The sequence below is a fragment of the Erinaceus europaeus genome, chromosome 7 (genome assembly GCF_950295315.1).
Source record: "Erinaceus europaeus chromosome 7, mEriEur2.1, whole genome shotgun sequence".
Lineage (NCBI taxonomy): Eukaryota > Metazoa > Chordata > Mammalia > Eulipotyphla > Erinaceidae > Erinaceus > Erinaceus europaeus.
Window position 1 is genome coordinate 68,823,189 of NC_080168.1, and position 19,755 is coordinate 68,842,943.

At 44.8% G+C, this 19,755-nt stretch overlaps 1 protein-coding gene across 9 annotated transcripts in view; it reads left to right on the plus strand.

The window, feature by feature from the left end:
• The window catches only part of SPATA13 (spermatogenesis associated 13), a 159,046-nt gene extending 142,411 nt beyond the window's left edge, over positions 1-16,635 (plus strand). For 6 of the 9 annotated variants that reach the window (XM_060194691.1, XM_060194689.1, XM_060194693.1 and 3 more), the window contains 4 exons: positions 2,697-2,826; positions 5,791-6,163; positions 10,698-10,772; positions 13,006-16,635. In XM_060194691.1, coding sequence (XP_060050674.1) covers positions 2,697-2,826; positions 5,791-6,163; positions 10,698-10,772; positions 13,006-13,184 — 757 coding nt within the window. In that variant the 3' untranslated portion in view covers positions 13,185-16,635. The remainder of the gene's footprint in view (positions 1-2,696; positions 2,827-5,790; positions 6,164-10,697; positions 10,773-13,005) is intronic. The other 3 variants (XM_060194690.1, XM_060194694.1, XM_016192774.2) reach the window with 1 other exon arrangement.
• Positions 16,636-19,755: the final 3,120 nt, after the last annotated feature.

A 19,755-nucleotide genomic window follows, 5' to 3' on the forward strand; every position in this document is an offset into this window, starting at 1 on the left:
GTTATAGACTTGATCTTTTCTGTATCTCAATGAGAGGGTACAAAGCAAAAAATAACTAGGCGCACACAAGTGTTGGTTGAAAGAATTATGATGGAAACAGCAAGAGAAAGGACCTGTCTAGAGGAAAGGAAGACCTCTGCCTTTGTATTTTTCTTTAGCAGGTGGCAAAACCAGGTAAGTTTTGTGGGAAGAGAGTAACAAAACCACCAGGGAGGCAAATTTGAAAAGATTTAAGAGCCTCCTACTGTGGAGAGAGATAACCCACTACTGTTATCTCTGGGACTTGGTTCCTGCACCACTCCCAGTGTTTTTGTTTTATTTTGTTTTCTTTCTCTCTTTTTTCTTTTCTTTCCTCTCTTTCTTTTCTTTCTTTCTTTCTTTCTTTCTTTTTTAAATAGGGGTTGGGAGTCAGAGAGGGAAGCACAGAGAGAAGGAGAGACACCTCCTAGAGGTAGAGCAGCATGCTCTACCACTCATGAAGCTTCTGGCTACAGGTGGGGACTTGAAACAGTTTGTCATGCACAGTGTACCAGGTGTGCTACCATCTGACCCCAAATAAACAAGGGGACTAAGCAGCAAGGACATTTTGAAACACCTAGATGGGTAGGTGGGTGGCTTCCAGGATGAGGAGGCTATAGGTGGAATCCTTCAATTAATGTTTTCTCTCTCTCTCTCTCCTTCTTCCTCCTCCTCCTCTCCCTCCTCCTCCTCCTCTTCTTTTTCTCATTATTCTTCTTCTCCTTCTTCTTCTTCTTCTTCTTCTTCTTCTTCTTCTTCTTCTTCTTCTTCTTCTTCTTCTTCTTCTTCTTCTTCTTCTTCTTCTTTTTTTACTAATACCGGAGCACTGCTCAGCTCTGGCTTATGGTGGTGTGAGGGACTGAACCTGGGACTTTGAAACCTCAAGATGAGAGTCTCTTTGCATAACCATTATGCTATCTCCCCACCCTCCTTAATGTTTTCTCTTTAAGGGGCAGTGGCACATCCAAAAGAACACACAGTTTACCATATGTAAGAACCAAAGTTTAAGCCTTTAGTTCCCACCTGCAGGAAAGAAGCTCCACAAGTGGCAGCATTGCAGTTGTCTCTCTTTCTCTCTCCCTCTCTATGAGAGAGAGAGGATTTTAAATTAAAAAAAAAATCCCATTTCCTTATTTTCAATAAAAACAAGCCAAATAGTCGTAAAGTCATTACACTGAAAATGTACTGAAAAATGTGCAAGGAAAAAAGCATGCTTAATTTGCATGTATTCTTTGCTTTTGGGGGGATGGGAGTTGTGCCCATTATTTCACAGTGCCTTGTAAGGAAAGAGCTAGGGGCTTCTCAGCAACTGTGTTATGGTGTTTGGTCAGTGGGCAAGTCTGCCTTCAGGCTTTTGTCCTGGCTGTGCAGGGAGACTCTGATTCAATCCAACAGACCCAAATGCCCAGCCTGATAATTAGCACTGAGCAAAACCTGAATGAGAGACCTCACTGTGTCAACCTGCTCTGTCCTGGCCTGTGCTCTCATCAGAGCCGTGGTTTGTGTTTTCCTGGTAGAAGGCTTTGGGAGAGGAGGCTGCTAGAGCCTATGGAAAGCCCTAGAGACCAGACTGGAGATGGTAAAGTCCAAGCTGTCTCAGTATGGCCATAACTAAGTTGCCACATCAGAATCCTATGGCCATATCATCTCCTAGATGGTGTAAAACAAGACCTAGTGCAAGTAATTAATTACTCTTGAAAATGGCTAGGAATGAGGCCCAGGATAAAGTGGGTACAACACTGAACTCTTAAGCATGAGGTCCCGAGTTCAGTTCCTAGCATCACATGTGCCAGAATGATGTTCTAGTTGATCCTCCTTCTCCTCCTCCACTTCCTCCTCCTCCTCCTCCTCCTCCTCCTCCTCCTCCTCCTTCTTCTTCTTCTTCTTCTTCTTCTTCTTCTCTCTCTCTCTCTCTCTCCTTGAAAAGAGAAAAAAGGGGTGGTCTCGGAGGTGGATAAAGCATTAGACCCTCAAGCATGAGGTCCTGAGTTTAGTCCCCAGCAGCATGTGTACCAGAGTGATGTCTGGTTCATTTTCTCTCTCTCTCTCCATATCTTCTTCATAAATAATTAAATAAAAACTTAAAGAAAAATAAAGGAAATGGAGAGATAGCTCACTTGGATAGTGTTTTGCAATGTGCATGACCCAGGTTCAAGCCCAGCCACCACTGCATTGAAGGAAGCTTTGGTGCTTTCTCTCTCTCTCTCTCTCTCTCTCTCTCATTCTCATTCTCCCTTTTACTCTCCCTCTCCCTTTCTGCCCTTCTCTGCCACTCTCTTCCTGTCTGTTTCTAGAAAAATGGCTAGTAATGGTTAAAATACTTTATGAAGCCAAACTAACTATAGCAAAACGAAGGCCATAGTAAACACAATTAATGAGAGTAACCCATTGTTATGGTGACTAAAATTTATTTCTGGTGGCATTTGCACTTCATTCATTATGACTTCTGGGAAACGAATGAACACAGTTTGTTGTAGCACGTTCCAAACCACATTTAGTCAGATCCCTCAGCCTCCACAGACTGGAAGTCAATTCATTAGTAACAAGAAGGAAACAATGGCTTTTGCTCAAATGCCACTGTGTCTAGAACTCAGGGATACATACCCAGCAGAGACAGAGATCTTTCTGTCCTCCCTCACTGCATGCTCTCCAGTTAAAGTTGCCCTCCCACTTTGCAGTGACTATAGCAACATAAAGGCTGCCTATGAGGCCATGAAGAATGTGGCTTGCCTGATCAACGAGCGCAAGCGCAGACTGGAGAGCATCGACAAGATAGCACGCTGGCAGGTGTCCATCGTGGGCTGGGAGGTAAGCGAGAACCCTGTCCCATCCCCCCAACACCAGTCAGCCCTCCCTCAAATATTTTATTTATTTATTTATTAGATAGAGATCTCAAGAGAGGCAGGGGAGATAGAGGGGGAGAGAATGAGAGACACTTGCAGCCCTGCATCACCACTTGCAAAGCTTCTCCCCTATAGGTGGGACTTGAACTCCGGTCCTTGTGCCTGGTAACATGTATGCTTAAGTGGATGTGTCACTGGCTAGCCCCAGGTGCCTTCTTATGTCCCTGACTGGTGATTCATGTTATTCTCCATTCCCTGGGCATATGTGTCCAAAGGAATATTACTGGATTCACAGTCAGTTCTTTTAACTGCCACCACCAAAAACTGAACTCTGCAGCATTGGTACTTAATTTGATCAGAGACAGTGCAGGCACCGTGCTTAGCAGAGCTTCTAATGATGTTGCAGCAAGCACACACATTGATTTCCCCCTAAAAACAGCAGCAACAGGGACTTGGGCCTCTGATGCTTTTGTCCACATTTGTGGCAGTAATGGAAGCTCGGACATAGGTGAAAACACAGTCAAGCCTGTCAATAGTCCTAGGATGTGATAGCTGTGATTACCACCCCCTTTAACAGATGGGGAAACTGAGGCATAGAAAAGTGCCCAGTGCCTTGCCCAAAGCCAAGTAAAGGAATGTCAGAGTCAGACTCAAACCCTGGCAGCTAACCTGAACATAAAAACGAAGCAGGTAACCAGTCCATTTTGCACTGCTACTTAGAAAACTAAACTAAGGCTAGTTTATGTCAGCTCTAGACCAAGCCAGAACCACCCTGCAGCAAATAAATTGGACATCACTCACTCTCCTAAAGTACATCCATTTGGACTATACTGTTAAGTTTTTGATCAATGTAGGGTATGCTTATGAACACTGGAAAGAAAGGTTTCTGTTTTCAGGGTTTTACAGAGTTCTAGTACCTGGATGAAAGTTCAGATCACAGCATCTAACTCTAGGGCAGGTCTGGGGAAATAGTATAATGGTTATTCAAAAAGACCTTTGTTGTTTTTTCCGGGCTATGTTGTTTTCACCGGGCTGGCTTCACGGACGACCAGGGACTCATGGTTGAACTGTAGGCAGTATCTCTTTATTCATGCAGGACGCAGCACAATCTAAGCTGAGCTAAGCTAAACTCAAGGTACTCTAAAACTCACAATGCTGTCTTTATATATACTTGCCAAGTAGGGTGGAAACAGGATGTGACATAGAGAGGGTGGAGAGAAAGGTGACTGGTGAAAATCAGTGTGTGACAAGGAGGGGGCAGAGCAGGCGAGAATCCTATCACTGAACCACCAATGCCCTGGAGGGAGTGGGTGCTTGTTAACAGTGGTTATGTCAATAGAATGCAGTGGTTATGTAAATAGAATAGTGTTAAGCAGGGGAGATTTAAACCAAATGATACAGAAGGGGTCTCATGCATACCAACAACCTTCATGCCTGGGGCTATGAAGTTCCAGGTACGGTCTCTAGTATCACCATGAGCCAGAGCTGAGCAGTGATCTGGTGGGGGGGGGGGGAGAAAAGAAAAAAAAAAAGACTAGGACTACAGAACTGCTCTCAGCAAGAAAATAGAAGAATTATTTTGGACTCAAGAAAAAATTTTCCACCGGGGTTATTGCTGGGGTTCGGTGCCTACAAGACAAATCCACTGTTCTCAATGAACTTATTTTTGCCTTATCATTATTACTATTATTATTATTATTTAAATTTAATAAGACAAAGATAAACTGATAGGAAAGGAAGAAGAGAGAGGGGAAGGGAGAGAGGGAGAAAGAGACCTTCTGCACTGCTTCATCGCTTATGAAACTTTTCTCCTGCAACTTAGGACCCAGGGGGCTGTACAACCGGATGTTTGTACTACCAATTGGCCCCAACCCAAGATAATTTTGCCTCCCCCAAAAAACTTGCTGTGTATGTATGGAAGGAACTCCGACAGATCAAAAGTCAATGACATACCAAATACCATGAAATGACTTTGACTCAGACCCACCACTCAGAAGCCATAAGCACATATTTTTCCATCTGTTTTTGAATTCCAACCTTTAGGGGCTGGCTCACAATCAGCAGAAAATCACTAAATTCTTGATGGGCATTTGCCTTTTGGTTTCTGAGACCCTGAGCTGGTTATTACCCAGAGTCTGTAACAGCAGAGTCACACAGATAGGAATCAATCACTGTTTCCTTATTCTCCCAGAAGCCCTCTATCCCATCTGCCACTTTAGCTCACACCTCTGAGTCAGAATACCTGTCACCAGAACTTTCTGCTGAGGAAGGCAACTCGGATGACATAGAGGCACCATAGCATTTCCCACGGGGCAGGGGGCAGGGAGGAGGGAAAAAAAAGTATGGGGCCTGGGTAACGACTCACCTGGTAGAGCACACAGGTTATCACATGCAAGGACCCGGGTTCAAGTTCCTCTTCCCCGTCTACAGGAGGGAAGATTCATAAGCATGGAGCAGAGCTACAGGTGCCTCTCCTTTTCTCTATCTCTGGCACTTCCTTTATTAATATATATATTAAGTAAAGTCTCATTCTCCCTGTCTCACTGCTATTAAAAAAATGTCCACCAGAAACAGTGGAATCATGCAGGCACCAAACCTCATAAAAATCTGCACAAGGAGACAAACTAGACTGCACATATTACTGTGCTCGAGAACCTGGGTTTGAGCTTCCCCCCCCCCCAGTCCCCACATAGGAGCACCTGCACACAGGATGCTTCGCAAGTAGAGCAGTGCTCTGTTCTCTCTCTGTGTCTCTAAAACAAGGGGGGGGGGGAAGTATGCCAAAAGCAGTGGAATCAAGCAGGTGTCCAGTCAGAGATAACCTTGGTGTCAAAAGAAAAATATCAGTACATGTAAATAAAAAGGAAATGCCATTAGAGACACCCCCCCAGACTTTCTAGAAGGCCTGAGATGAGCTTTATCCCTCCAGGGGCAGGACATTCTGGACCGCAGCTCCGAGCTGATCCACTCTGGGGAGCTGACGAGAATCACCAGGCAGGGCAAGAGCCAGCAGCGCACCTTCTTCCTGTTCGACCACCAACTGGTGGCCTGCAAGAAGGACCTGCTGCGCCGTGACGTGCTCTACTACCGCGGACGCATTGACATGGACCACGTGGAGCTGGCCGACCTGGATGACGGGCGTGACCCCAGCTGCAGCCTCACCCTGAAGAACGCCTTCAAGCTGGTGAGCAGCGCAGGTGACGAGATGCACTTGTTCTGTGCGAAGAAGCCGGAGGACAAGGTGCGCTGGCTGCAGGCCTGCCGGGACGAAAGGAGGAGGGTGCAGGAGGACCGCGAGATGGGTGAGCTGCTGTTTCTGCCATGTTATTGAAGAAATAGTGCTTTACAGGGCAGCCATTGGTACTTGACTATAGTTTCTTTTCCTTTTAAGAGTTTTATTTATTAATGAGAGAAATGAGTAGTAGTACGAGGGAGAACCAGAGAGCATCACTCTGGTACATGCAATGCTGGGGGTCAAACTCGGGACCTCATGCTTAAGAGTCCAATGCCTTATCCGCCGAGCCACTTCCTGGGCTGCCAGTACAACTTCTTACCTCCCCGTGATAAGTGTCTGCAGACCACTCCCACTACCACCCCAAGTCTGTCTTCACCAAGACCACTCCCACCACCACCCCAAGTCTGTCTTCACCATCATGTCCAGGGAACCCAGCACCCTATCTTCTTCTCTAGCCCTCATTTCCCCCTAGTCTAGAGTCCTTTGCTTTACTGCAATATGCCTCACCCAGTCCAAGCTTCACTCTGTGTTTCCCTTCTCTTGCCTTGCTTCTTAAATCCCACCTGTAAGGGATCATCCAGGATCCATCCTCCTTCCGGTTTATCTCATTTAACAAGATTCCTTCAGGTTTCATCCCAGATATGGAAATAGAGACTTCATCATCTCTTGCAGCTGAGTAATATTCTATTGTGGATGTATACTACAATTTTTCCCCTTAAAAAATTTATTAATGAGAGAGGGGGAGAGGGAAAGAACCAGAGCATCACTCTAGCACAGTGATGCCAGAGATCAAACTCAAGACTTCATGGTTGAGAGTCTAATGCTTTATTCACTGTGTCACCTCTCAGGCCACATATACTAACAACTCCCCCATCCCACTGCCAACAGCTTTCTTAGCTACTCATCTGTCATTGAGCATCTGGGCTGCTTCTAGGTTTGGGCTATTTTGCACATTGTGCTGCTATGAACATGAGTGTACATAGAGCTCTTCTGATAGTTGTTATTGTGTTCTTTGGATAGATCCTGGGAGAAGAATTGCTGGTTCATAAGGCCTGTCCATGTCTTGTGTTCTGAGGAACCTGCAGATTGTTTTCTGTATTGATCAAACCAGCTCACATTCTCACCAGCCTGATCTGCATTTTTATAAGAGAGTCTCCCTTCACACCAAATGTACATGACACTTATACTCACTTCTCAGATGAGGAAGTGAAGGCTGTTGACATCCTTGAAGCATGGCAAAATGGCATCAATCCAGCTCTTTTGTGCTGCACTGAGGCATAGTCATGAGAACTCAATTGTGTGTGTGTCTGTGTGTCTGCCTCATGACTGAAGCCTCACTGCTATAGCCCAGCTTTTTTGTTTTATATTAGCTAGAGATCTGAGAGAGACAGAGACAGTGACAAGAGAGGCACCAGAATAAGGCATTCTTGCATATGCCTCACTGGGGATTGAACTTGGGGGATCATGCTTGCAAGTTCAAAGCTGTAGCACCTCCTGGGCCACCTTTTTAAATATTTTATGTTATTTCAAAAAGATAGAGAGGGGGAGAGAGAGAGAAAGAGAACAGCACAGACTGCTCATCTCTGGTTTATGGTAGCACCAGGGGTTAAAAAGAACCTCAGAGGGAGTCCGGTGGTAGCACAGTGGGTTAAAACATGGTGCAAAGTGCAAGGACCGGTATAAGGATCCTGGTTCGAGCCCCTGGCTCCCCACATGCAGGGGAGTCACTTCGTAAGTGGTGAAGCAGGTCTGCAGGTATCTCTCCTTCTCTCCCCGTCTCTGTCTTCCCCTCCCTTCTTCATCTCTCTGTCCTATCCAACAACAACAACATCAATAACTACAACAATAAACAACAAGGGCAACAAAAGAGAATAAATATTTAAAAAAAAAAGTAAAAAGAACCTCAGTCTTGAAAAGTTGGTGCAGAAACCACTGTGCTATCTCCTCAGATATTTCATTCATTTGAGGTGTGGAGGGGGAGAGAAGGAAGAAACAGAGAGAAAGGAGAGACAAGATTGTGTTGCTCCATTGCCAGGCTAGCATCACTGGTGGGAGAGACTATCTAGGAACCAAGCTCGTGGCGGTAGCAATACAAATTTTAATTCATGCGGGAGCCCCAGAGTCGGGCGTGAGTGCAGCGGGTTAAGCCTCGTGGAGCCAAAAACCACAATGGCCGGCATCCGCCTCCCGGTCTGCACTCCTGACCTCCTCTAGGTCAGGACGTGGAAGAGAGAGAAACCAGAAACAGAAGTGGCTTTTATAGGACAAAACCAGAAGCGTCAAGTCGGAAACGGAAATGGCTAGGAAAGGGGTTGGAGAAAGGCAAAAGGCATGGTAAGAAGGTGGAAGCTTTAGCAACTGTTGCTATGGTTTTAACTGGTGGGATTAATGTTACCCTGCAGGCAGGGCGGGTCTCGATATAGAAAGAAGATAGATCAGTGGGTGGGCATCTTTCAGGCAAAACAATGATTATGTAAATACACCATAGTATCAGCAATGCAGCATGGAGCAGGAGTGCTGGCTTAATGCACTCCATCATCTCTGAAGTACACCTCCGTTTTGTCCATGGCCCACATAGTGCCAGCGCTTGAATCCAGGGCTGCAAACTTGGTATGATGAATGTTCTACTTGGTGAGCCATTTCCCCACCCAGAAGGGACCTCCCTTCATTTCTCTGCTATGCAATGCTTCCCTGGAGCTAGCATTCAGAGGACATAGTGAATCAATGAGTGAGTGAGTGAGTGCATGCAGGTAGCATTTTTTCATGCCATTGTGTCTGTGATCTAGGTGAGTGTGTGTCGGGGCGTTAAACCAGCTCCCCCTGCTCCATGTTGCGTTGCTGACACTATGGCCTATTTACATAATCACTGTTTTACCTGATCTATCTTCTTTCTACTTCGAGACCCACCCTGCCTTCAGGGTATTAATTAATCCCACTGGTTAAAACCTTCGCAACAGTTGCTAAGGGAGTTTCTACCATTAGCCTGCTCTTTCCTTTTCTCCATCCCCTTTCCTAGCTATTTCTTTTTCCGACTTGCCACTTCTGTTTTTTTTAAATATAAAAGTGTTGTCTCTGATCAATAAAGACGCACTGTGTTCCCACTCCGCCATGAGTTCTTGGTCTCTCTTCCGCGTCGCTGAGTAAGCAGCAGCCCAGGTTGGCTCCGGTTGAGTTCTCTCCAACCCAGAGAGCATGTGCCCAGGGAGAAACACCCGCAACACTAGCCCGGCAAGTGTGGGATAAAACACCCACTCAGGAACTGGGGGATAACTCACCTGGTAGAGTGTACACTTTCTTATGTTCGAGGACAGGGATTCGAGCCCCCAGCCACCACATGGGAGCACCACACATAAGAGGAGCTTCACAGGTAGAAGGCATGTGGAGAGACCGAGACCAATGCAACAAGGGCTCCTTTTTGGAGGGTGGTGAGTGTCCTACTGGCATGGGCTCTAGCCCTCCTCCTTGGCCCTGCCTTTTGCTCTCCTCAAACCTGAGTCTTGTGGCCTATCTCCAGTAGTGGCTACTGTGTCTGCTTCATCCCTGTGTAGATACCGTCCCTCTACCAGAATTTTGCAATGCAGGGTAGGGTCCAGCCAGGGCCGCCTATGCTAGGGGAATAAACTTCCATACTCACATGTTACTCAGATGCTCCCTGTACCCAGGACTGAGTCTGAGCTCATGCAGCATCCACAGAAACTGGCCCAATGCTTGAAGGCCTTTGATTCAGCCTCTTTCCCCACTACCACTTCCTTGGAGTTCTCATGAAATGACCTGAAAGGATATTTACCTGGAAGGGTCTGCGTTCGTGCTGGGCCCCACCTCTGCCTCCGAATTAACAAGGAGGAAGAAGGAAGGGGGGGAAGGAAGGGAGGAGAAGGAAAAGGAGAAAGAAAGATGTGGGGGTGGTATTATACTAGGAAGTAGCACAGTGGATAAAGCCTTTTCTCAAGCACAAGGTCCCAGGTTCTATCTCTGGTACTGCAGTGTTCCAGAAGGATACTGTGGTTCTCTCTCACACATAGATAAATATTAAAAGAAAAATTGATAGTTTCAGTTTTAGTTTCACTAAACTGTTACGCAGAATAAAATAAAATGCCTGTGTGGGCCAAGGAGATAAGGTTAAAACATGGGACTTGCATGCTTAGGGACCCAGGTTTCATCCCCAACACCACATATGCCAGAACTGAGTCTCTGATAAAAATTCATTAATATAAAAAATGAATGTACTATTTGAAGGGCAGTTATGTTGCCATCTTAGTAATAATCCTTGCTACTTTCCCCTCACCCATCTTTCTCTCTCTTAAAATTCCTCAAGATTAGGGTGCTAGAAAGACAGCATAATGGTTCTATAAAAAGACCCTCATGCCTGAGGCTTCCATGGCACAAGTTCAATCCCCTGCAACACCATAAACCAGAACTGAGCAGTGCTCTGGTAAAAGGAATGGAAGGAGGAAGGGAAAAAGAATTCCTCAAGACTGGATGTTTCTGCTTTTGATTATGGCAACTGCTTTAGGGTTAATGTGGGTTGTGGTGCAAATTCCATTCTAAAATACTCTTCATGGTTTTGAGTAAATATATCATATCTGTGTTTAACTTTGCAGGAATGGAAATTTCAGAAAATCAGAAGAAACTAGCCATGTTGAATGCACAAAAGGCAGGGCATGGAAAGTCAAAAGGTAAGTTTTGGAGAAGGCTGTGTCTTCATTTTGTGAACCAGTATTGTAGCTATTGATATTGAGATAAATTAAACTATTTTAAGTCTTTAGGGTCCAGGGAGATAGCACAGCAATTTATGCAAGACTTTCATCCCTGACTCTTGAGTTCTCAGGTTCATTTACTGGCACCTCCATAAATGACAACTGAACAGTTTTCTGATCAAAAGAAAAAAGTATTTTATTTTAGTATAATTAGTTTACTTAATAATAACTATAATAAAGCACATTTAAGATAGTAATACATTCTGTATTGTTGGCATATTCACATTTTATGTTTATATACTATGTAAGTAAACATTTTGCATATAAATTAATATAAAAATTGAACTAAAATTATTTATTAATTTTAAATTATTGGAACGAAAAATTCTGAGAAATTCCTTAAGTAGTTATCTGCTAACCAATTCTAATTGAAGGAGAGATGTGGGGATGAAATTCAGAAACAGCAGACTCAAGATATTGGGCAAATGTACATAATATGTACTTGACCTTTGTGTGTGTTTGTTTTGTTTTCCTTCAGAGAGAGGAGGAGAGAGACAGACAGACAGACACTGCAGCACTGAAGCTTCCTCCAATGTGGTGGGGCCAGGCTTGAACCTGGGTCACACACTTGGCAAAGTAGCACACCATCCAAGAGAGCTACTTTGTTGGCCCTGACATAGTAACTTATTTAAAGCAGGGATTCTCAACTACCAGTGTATAGGATGTTGGACCCTCCTGCATGAAATCCCGAGTTTGATCTCTAGCATCACATGTGCCAGAACAGTGCTCTGGTTCGTTTTCTCTCTCATATATATATATATATATATAGTAAATATTATCCTTATTTTCTTCCTTTTTTTTTTTTTTAACTACAATGCTCAAGCAACATACCTTTGGGTCCTAATACATAAAGAGACTTTCCACAAGACAGATATCACAGTATGCTAGTTTAGCAGGAGTGGAGGGCTGGATTTTATCTAAAAAATGTTATATTAGTCTAAGCTTTATTTGTATTGACTTCCTGCTCTTAAGACAGATTTGACAGATGAAGTCTACCCTCCTCGGTATTTTTCTAACTAAAAATGCAAAAGCAAGGACAGTGAAGCTCAGAACTGATCCTCTTTCAACCACTCAGCCAAGAATTCCTTATCTAAACATCTTTTTCTCCTCCCTCTATTCAATGTAGAAGTTTCCCCTACTAAATTAGAAACATCTTTGTAGGTCGGAAAAAAACACTCTTCATCCCTCTCCCCGTTGCTGAAACCCCCCTCCACTTTTAATGGTAGGTTACTAGTTTAATATCAATTTGCTAGATTTTTCTGGTTCTTTTCTGGATCTTCCAAGATCTAGGCTAGCATCTAGGTACCTGAAGAGTGGGATGAAGCTGCTTGGGAGGTGGTGCAGTGGATAAAGTGTTGGACTCAAGCATGAAGTCTTGTTTGATCCCCTGCATTGAATGTGCCAAAGTGATGCTCTGCTCTTCTCTCCTTCCCACCCTCTTTCTCATGAATAAGTAAATAAATCTTTTTTTTTTTTTAAATCTATAACAGAGAGGGAAAGAGAGGAGGGCTGGGTGCTGGTACACCTAGTTAAGCACACACATTTCAATGTGAAAAGACTGAGTTCAAGCTCCTGGTCCCCCCCTGCAGGGGGATAGCTTCATAAGTGGTGAAGTTGTGCTGCAGGTTTTTTTCTGTGTCTTTCCCTCTCTGTCTGCTCCTGCCCTCAATTTCCCTCTGTTTCTATCCAATAATAAATATTTATTTATTAATGGGGTGGGGCATAGCTCATCTCCAGCATATGTCAATGTCAGGAATTAAGCCTTGGGCCTCAGATAACCTTGGTCCTTTGTTCTCATACTGGTGCTCCAAGCCTTTACTGAAAATGTTTCATGCCTATGGCCACACTCCCAAACACACCCAATCTTCTCTGAAAGCAGTCTAGTTCTAGTCTCACTACTGACTCCTGTATGAGCATCTGTGATCTGCACCTCTTTGGTTTCTATTTCCTTCCCCTCGCACTTCTGTTTCGGTCCCTTCCCTGATGAGTGTCTGAAGGTGATTAAGAGCCCACATCCTGACCCCACAGGGAGTATCTAGGCATCCCTGTTGGGCCTATGAGCTATTTGAGGTTCTTTGAGTTAATGTGAAGTTGGTGGCTGGGTTGGTTTCTTCTTTGTGGTTAACTGGTGCCTATCCCATCTCCCCACAAGCAGGCTATGGAGGATGCCCGACAACGCCCCCCCACCAGAACCTGCACCCCCTGCAGCAGCGGCATGTGACCGTGCCCACCAGCCTACCCCAGCAGCAGGTTTTTGCCCTGGCAGAGCCAAAGAGGAAGCCCTCACTCTTTTGGCACACGTTCAACAAATTCACGCCTTTCAAGAAGTGAGGGGGCAGCCAGAACCCCCACAAACTTGGAATGAGCTGGCCCCAGTGCTAAAGGACAGAGAGGACTTGGATTCATGCCTCTGCCTACAGAGACCCAGTTCCTGTCTCCTTGGTTGGAGAAGGCCCTGGCGCATATGTCTGACAAGCACAAGAGCCCTTTATGACCAGCAGGAGTTGACTGAGGCTTGGGGACCAGGGGGCCAGGGACACACTCTGCAAAGTGCATGCTAAGTGATGACCTCAGCACAGCTGATCACTGCCATCAGGGGTGTCCCTGAAGGACTGGTGCTGAGTGTTACCTTCACACCCTGTTTGGAATAAGAGCCACACTGGGGCTGATGTGATGCTGCTGCCTACCCCCAGATGAGAAGGCAGGCTGTCTCCTTTGTGAGGGATTGGCCACTGCAGTGCCATGGCCATGTATGCCAGTGTCTGGATTCACACATTCCAGATGGCAGTGCAGCTTCATCAGTAAACCCTCCCATCCAGCATGCCTGGGGCTCAAGGCATGGTAAAGCCTCCTACTGCAGTCTGGAATTTTCCCGTGTCTGGAACTCTCTAGACAGCAAGCAGTGAGTAACTCCAGCACAGAAACTATGTGCCCCCACCTAAGGAACATTCAGATCTTTCCCTTGGCAGTGTGATAGCCTATCTACTTTCACTTTTACTGTGTGGGCAGGGGACTATGCAAGCACCCCAGCTACAAGGTATTATGGGTGCTCCAGCCCCTCCCTCTCAGCATCTCTCCCTCCACTATGTCTGACCTTGCACCTGTGAAGCCTTAGCCGTGTGTGCAGATATCAAGAATGCCAGAGGGATAGCACAGCCCCGCCTCCTCAGGATGTGAAGCCAGTTTTGTTGCATGAAACCTGAAAAGAGATCTCACCATCTCTGGAGGCTGAGAGACAGCCATCCCCTTTGTCTCTGCCTATGCTGTGACTACTCAATACATCTGGAGTGGACAGACTTCCCAAGAGAGGCATCATTTGAATTCCCCAAGTGCCCCCAAGTGAGTGGGGCTCACATCACCCAGCTTGTGGTTTTCCCTGTAAAGCTCTCCAGTTTTGTCTACTACTCTTGAAGAGTCCTTTATTTCTAAAAATGAAGAAGCCCAGAACATCCAAGACAGTGGTGGGGTCTTCTGAACTTCCTAGGTATGTGGCTCCTCCCTCCTCTGTGTCTGTAGGCCCAGAGTTGTTTCTGAGAGAGGTTCCAGTGACAGCATGTGTCTAGAAGCCCTGGGAGACACTATGTGAGGGCCAGTATTGCAGCAGGTGTGTTGCCCTAAAGCCTAGGGCTGGGGTTTCCCCAGGCACTTTAATACCCAGAGTCCTGGCTTGAGGCTGCTTCTGTGAGGAAGGGTTCAATGGAAGTGCTATAGTTCTGCATGTCTGAATGGGAGAAAGAGTGAGAGAGATTCCCTCTTGAAGAGCCATCTGGTTCCAGTTGCCTTTCTAGAACTGGCCTTTTTACTTATACACTAGGATGGCATCTATTTAAAAACCCAACTTCACAGGCTTTCCATGGCCCCTCAGTGATAGCTGTGCTGAATTGAGTCCTCTGTATATACAACAGTTTGGAACAAGCAACCTGTTTGGTTGTGTAAACACAGCAGAGGACTCCTTTGCAGAAATAGAGTGCCACTGTCTAACTTTTTTCACTGAGGACTTAGATCAAGAAAAATCCACTCACAGCATTTCTTTTTACTATTATTTTTGAACAGAGGTTAAGAAACACCTCAGGTTTCCAGCCAGTCTCAATAGCCCTGACTTCTGCTCTCCATCCCCAACCCCCAACCCCCAGCAGAGTCAGGAAGCTGGGGGCTCTGGTCTATCTGAGTTACTGTGGTCAGCTGCATCCAGCAAGGACTGCCTGACCCAGTGCCAGCCTGGGGCACTCCTGCCCGAACTGGACTGACTGGACTGGACTGTCAGCTGACAGTGGCAGCTGTGGAGTGATTTGTCTAGAACACACTGACTTCAACTTCTTCCCCGAATGCTGCCTGTGTGTCCTGCTGACACAGTGTTCTAAATTCTAGGGTTGCCAAACTTCCTTCTTTGTTGAAGTCACAGGTTCCACTTAGAAAGAAAAGGAGGCCACAAATAGCCTGCTGCCTGGAATGTGTGTGGATCTCACTAGGAATCTTGCTTTTCTCTATCTCTGTTTTCTGTTTCCATGTTTGCTGCACCTCCATGCTGTCATTATACCTTTTTCTACCTAGACTCATCGATTCCAGGCCAGCTCAGAAAACCCCAAGCCCAGCTATCTCGCCACAAAGCAAAAGTGCTTTCATTTTTTAATTTAATTTTAATTCATTTGATCTTTTTTTTAATAGGAGGCAGAGAGAAAGGCAGTAAAAAAAGACCACAGCACTGAAGCTTCCTTCAGTGCAGGGTGTGTGTGGGAAGGGGGTGGGGGCAGGCTCAAACGTGGACACATTGCAAAGCAATGTACTTTGTAAGTGAGCTTTTTGGCTCAGAGTTAGAAATCTTTTTATAAAATCCATAACTCAGCATTTTGTGTTGGAAATCTCTCTGCACCCAATTGGTAATTATTCCTCAAGTTATACCAGCGGAGTTCCCTACTCTGAACAACAGTGCCTGCTCACCTGGAGCTGGGAAGAAGCTGTTACCATTTTGTCAAGAAAAGAAATAGATGGACAGTGTCAACAGGTACAAAGGTGACCTTTATGGCTTATGGGCCAGAGGTGCTGGACACAAGCTAGTCAGGTCAAATTGTTCAAAAATCTCTCTCTGTCCCTTGGCCAACAGGGAGCACATGTTTGAGGGCTCAGAGTCCAGATCCCAACACTGTAAACACCAGAATGATGCTCTGTGTTCTCTCTACCTTATTCCTCCTCCATTAATAAATAAAGTTAATGGGGAGGGGGGAAACCATCTCTGTAATAAACAACCTTCAATTTGTTGTTCTTGTCAAAATTTCCCTTGGCCTGTCATTCTGAAAGTGGAGTTTATAAGGTTTAGAAAACATCAGTTAGGCCATCTGATCTTGGTGGTGGGTGACACACCGGAAAATTTAACATTTGGTGCAAATGTGCTAAGTTACAGTGCACTTCATTTTGTCACCTTGAGTTATTTTTTAAGTGTTGCCATTTGTTTCTAGAAAAATACCTTGGTTCTGGAACTGGCTCATTGCTGCCTCTTGTAAATATTTGCAACGATTATATTTGCCTTTCCTCTTGCTAACCATTTCCTCTAACTCATTAATGCCAAGGTGATTGATCAAATTAAGTGGAGTGCCAGTGTCTATGCTGATGAACTAGCTATGGGCACCAGAGGTATGTTGTATAGGCTCACCATAACTTGATATGTATTTCTAGCCAGTGAAATTTTTGTAAAGAAAAAAAAATATTGACACTTGAATGATTTCTTGTACATGCTGTGAATTTATATTTGTTGTTTTGTATCTGTATATTAAAATTATTTCCCAGACTGGTTCTAGTATTGGATATATTTATTGTTTTTTTTGTTTAATTCTTTGGGAGTAAGTTCAATGATTTTATTCAGGATTGCTTGTGGGGTTTTGTTTTTATTTGTTTTCCTTTTACCAAAGCACTGCCAAACTCTGTTTTATGGAGATGCTGAAGATTGAACCTGAAACCTTTTGTATCTCAGGAAATAACCACTATGTTATCTTTTTGTAGAACCACCATGATATCTCCTCAGCATCAAACCCCCTAGACTAAAGGGCATTTGAAGGACATATGAGTTTACAACTAGTAACAAAGTCAGAATAGTAAATAGGACTAAGAGAGATAACATAATAGTTACGATGCTCTGAGACCCCAGGTTCAATCCCCAGCACTACCATAAGAGCTGAACAGTGCTCCTCTCTCTCCCTCCCTCTGTATCCCTTATAAGTAAATAAAGTATTTCTAAAATTTGAATAGTAGTAATAGCCTAGGGCAATATTTGTCTTGTCCTTACACAGTTTAGGTAATTTATATTTTGCAAACTTGAAAGGATATTTTGCAAACTTGAAAGGATATATATATTACTTATTATTACCACCAGGGTTATTGTTAGGGCTCAGTGCTGGCACTAGGAATCCACCACTCATGGTGGCCATTTTTTCCATTTTTTTTCTTTCTATTTTTATTTGACAGGACAGAGAAAAATTGAGACAGGAGGGGGAGGTAGAGAGGGAGTGAAAAAGACACCTGAAGACCTGCTTCACTATGCACAAAGCATCCCCCCTGCAGGTAGGGAGAGTGGGGGCTCAAACCTGGGTCCTTGCGCATGGTAATATATGCTCTCAACTGGATGCACCACTGCCCAGCTCCCTTAGAATGATTTTAAAGCACTAAGAAAGCAATGTTATAATTTTTTAAATTTTTTAATTATTTCCTTTTTGTTGCCCTTGTTTTATTGTTGTAGTTATTATTGTTGTTATTGATGTTGTCGTTAGATATGACAGAGAGAAATGGAGAAAGGAGGGGAGACATAGAGGGGAAGAGAAAGATAGACACCTGCAGACCTGTTTCACTGCCTGTGAAGCAACTTCCCTGCAGGTGGGGAGCCAGGAGCTTGAACCGGGATCCTTAACACCAGTCCTTGGAATTTGCACCACCTGCACTTAACCCGCTGCGCTACCACCTGACTCCCACAATGTTATAAATTGATCTTGCTCTTTGAAGATGGAATTAGTTTGTTTGTTTAGATAAAGTAGAAAGAGAGAGAGAAAGAAAGGAAACCATAGCACCAAAGTTTCCTTCAATGCTGTGGGGGCCAGACTCCAAACAAGCTTTCTTAGAACTATTTGTCTCTTAGAAAAAAAGTTTTGGGACACTGCAGGTTTAGTGATTTATGATTTCAATAATATACTCCTTTCTTTGTGCACACACAGTTAAGAACTCACATTACCATCTGTGTGGACTCAGGTTTGAGCCCCTGGTCCTGACTTGCATGCAGAGGGGAAGCTTCATAAGCCATGAAGCAGATATGCAGGTGTCTCTTTCTATGTGTCTGTCTACCCCTCTCAGTGTCTGTCTTACCAAATTAAAAAAAAAAAAAAAAAAAAAGGAAAAAATGGCCTCCAGAAACAGTGGATTTGTCATATCTGCACTGAGCCCCAGGAATAACCCAGGTAGCAATAAAAGTAAGAGATTCTAAAATATATTTCAGAAATCCTTAGTCACATACAGTCACATAGGGCCTAAAATAAATATTTTGGAAAATGGAGTGTATGGGGCGAGATAGATCACCCTGTAGAGTGCACAATTTATGGCTGAGGACCCAGGTTTGATCCCCCAGTACCACACAGGAGCACCATGCATGGCACCAGGGAAGCTTCATGAGTAGTGAGTCAGTGCTGTAGTATCTCTCCTTACACTATCTGTCTCCCTTTGCCCTCTGTGGTTTCTGAGATTAAAAGGGAAAATGGTGAAATCACACAGGTGTGAAACCCCCACAGCAAAGTAAATAAATAAATGGAGCGAGCCCCACCCAGCTTTGCTCTGGCCCTTTGCCCTCTGTGGGTAGTTCTGGTGGGAATTTCCTTCTCTCATTAGCTGCTCAGAGGCTAAGTAAACAGCCTATTGTTTGTTCAGCTATAATCGACAAAGGTTCCTACAGGGGCTGCCAAGCAGCTAGTTCCCACCTTTTTTTTTTTTTCACTCTGAACAGGGACTTCCAAACTGGGAAGAGGTGGGGCAGGCTGGCTCAGGGGATTGGGAGGGGTGACAGTACTCCCCAAAGGGTGGCAGATCCCCAGCCACTGAAGAGAGGTCCATACAGAGGATGGGATGGAAATGAAGAACAGGGAAGATTTATTCTAGAAGTGTTGTATGGAGACTGGGAGAGGGGGGGTGCCCTAACACCAGCCTCCCACCCTCTGTTATGCACAGTTGAGATGGCCTGAACCCTCTGAGGGATTGAAGGAGCTTGTGGTTGAAGAGGGGGACATAAGGGAGATGGAAAGACTGACTGAAATGTAGCACAGGCCCTGAAAGGACTATAGAAATTAGGGTCCCTTTTTCTGAGTGTGGGGACAGAAGAGGTGACACAGGAAGGTTTACCCAGCAGGACATTACTGCCATTCAAATTCAGGATATAGGGCTGCCAAATAGCTCCAGTGGATAGCTTTGTTATGTGAATGACCCAATTTTGACCCCAGCTCCATCTCCACTAAAAGAATTGCAGTGGTCTCTTTCATTCAGTGTCTCTGTTTTAAAATAAATAAATAAATAAATAAATAATGGGAGGGGCAGTGGAGTTGCAACCATTTGAGTGCATAGCGGGGGTGGGGGGGTGGGGGTGGGGTACCTTATTGTTAAGAAGATAGACTATCACCAGAAAAGGTTAACAGCAACCACCCACCCACGGAGGAGCCTGCATTTTTTAAAGCTTTTTAAAAATCTTTATTTATTAGACAAAGATATAAATGGAGAAGGGAGAGGGGCTGGGGAAAGAGAGAGAGAGATCCCTACAGCCCTGCTCAACTGCTCTTAAAGCTTTCCCCATGCAGGTGGGGACTGAGAGGTTTGAACCCCAGTCCTTGAGCATGGTTACATATATTCCCTACCCAGTGCACCACTGCCTGGTCCCCAGAAG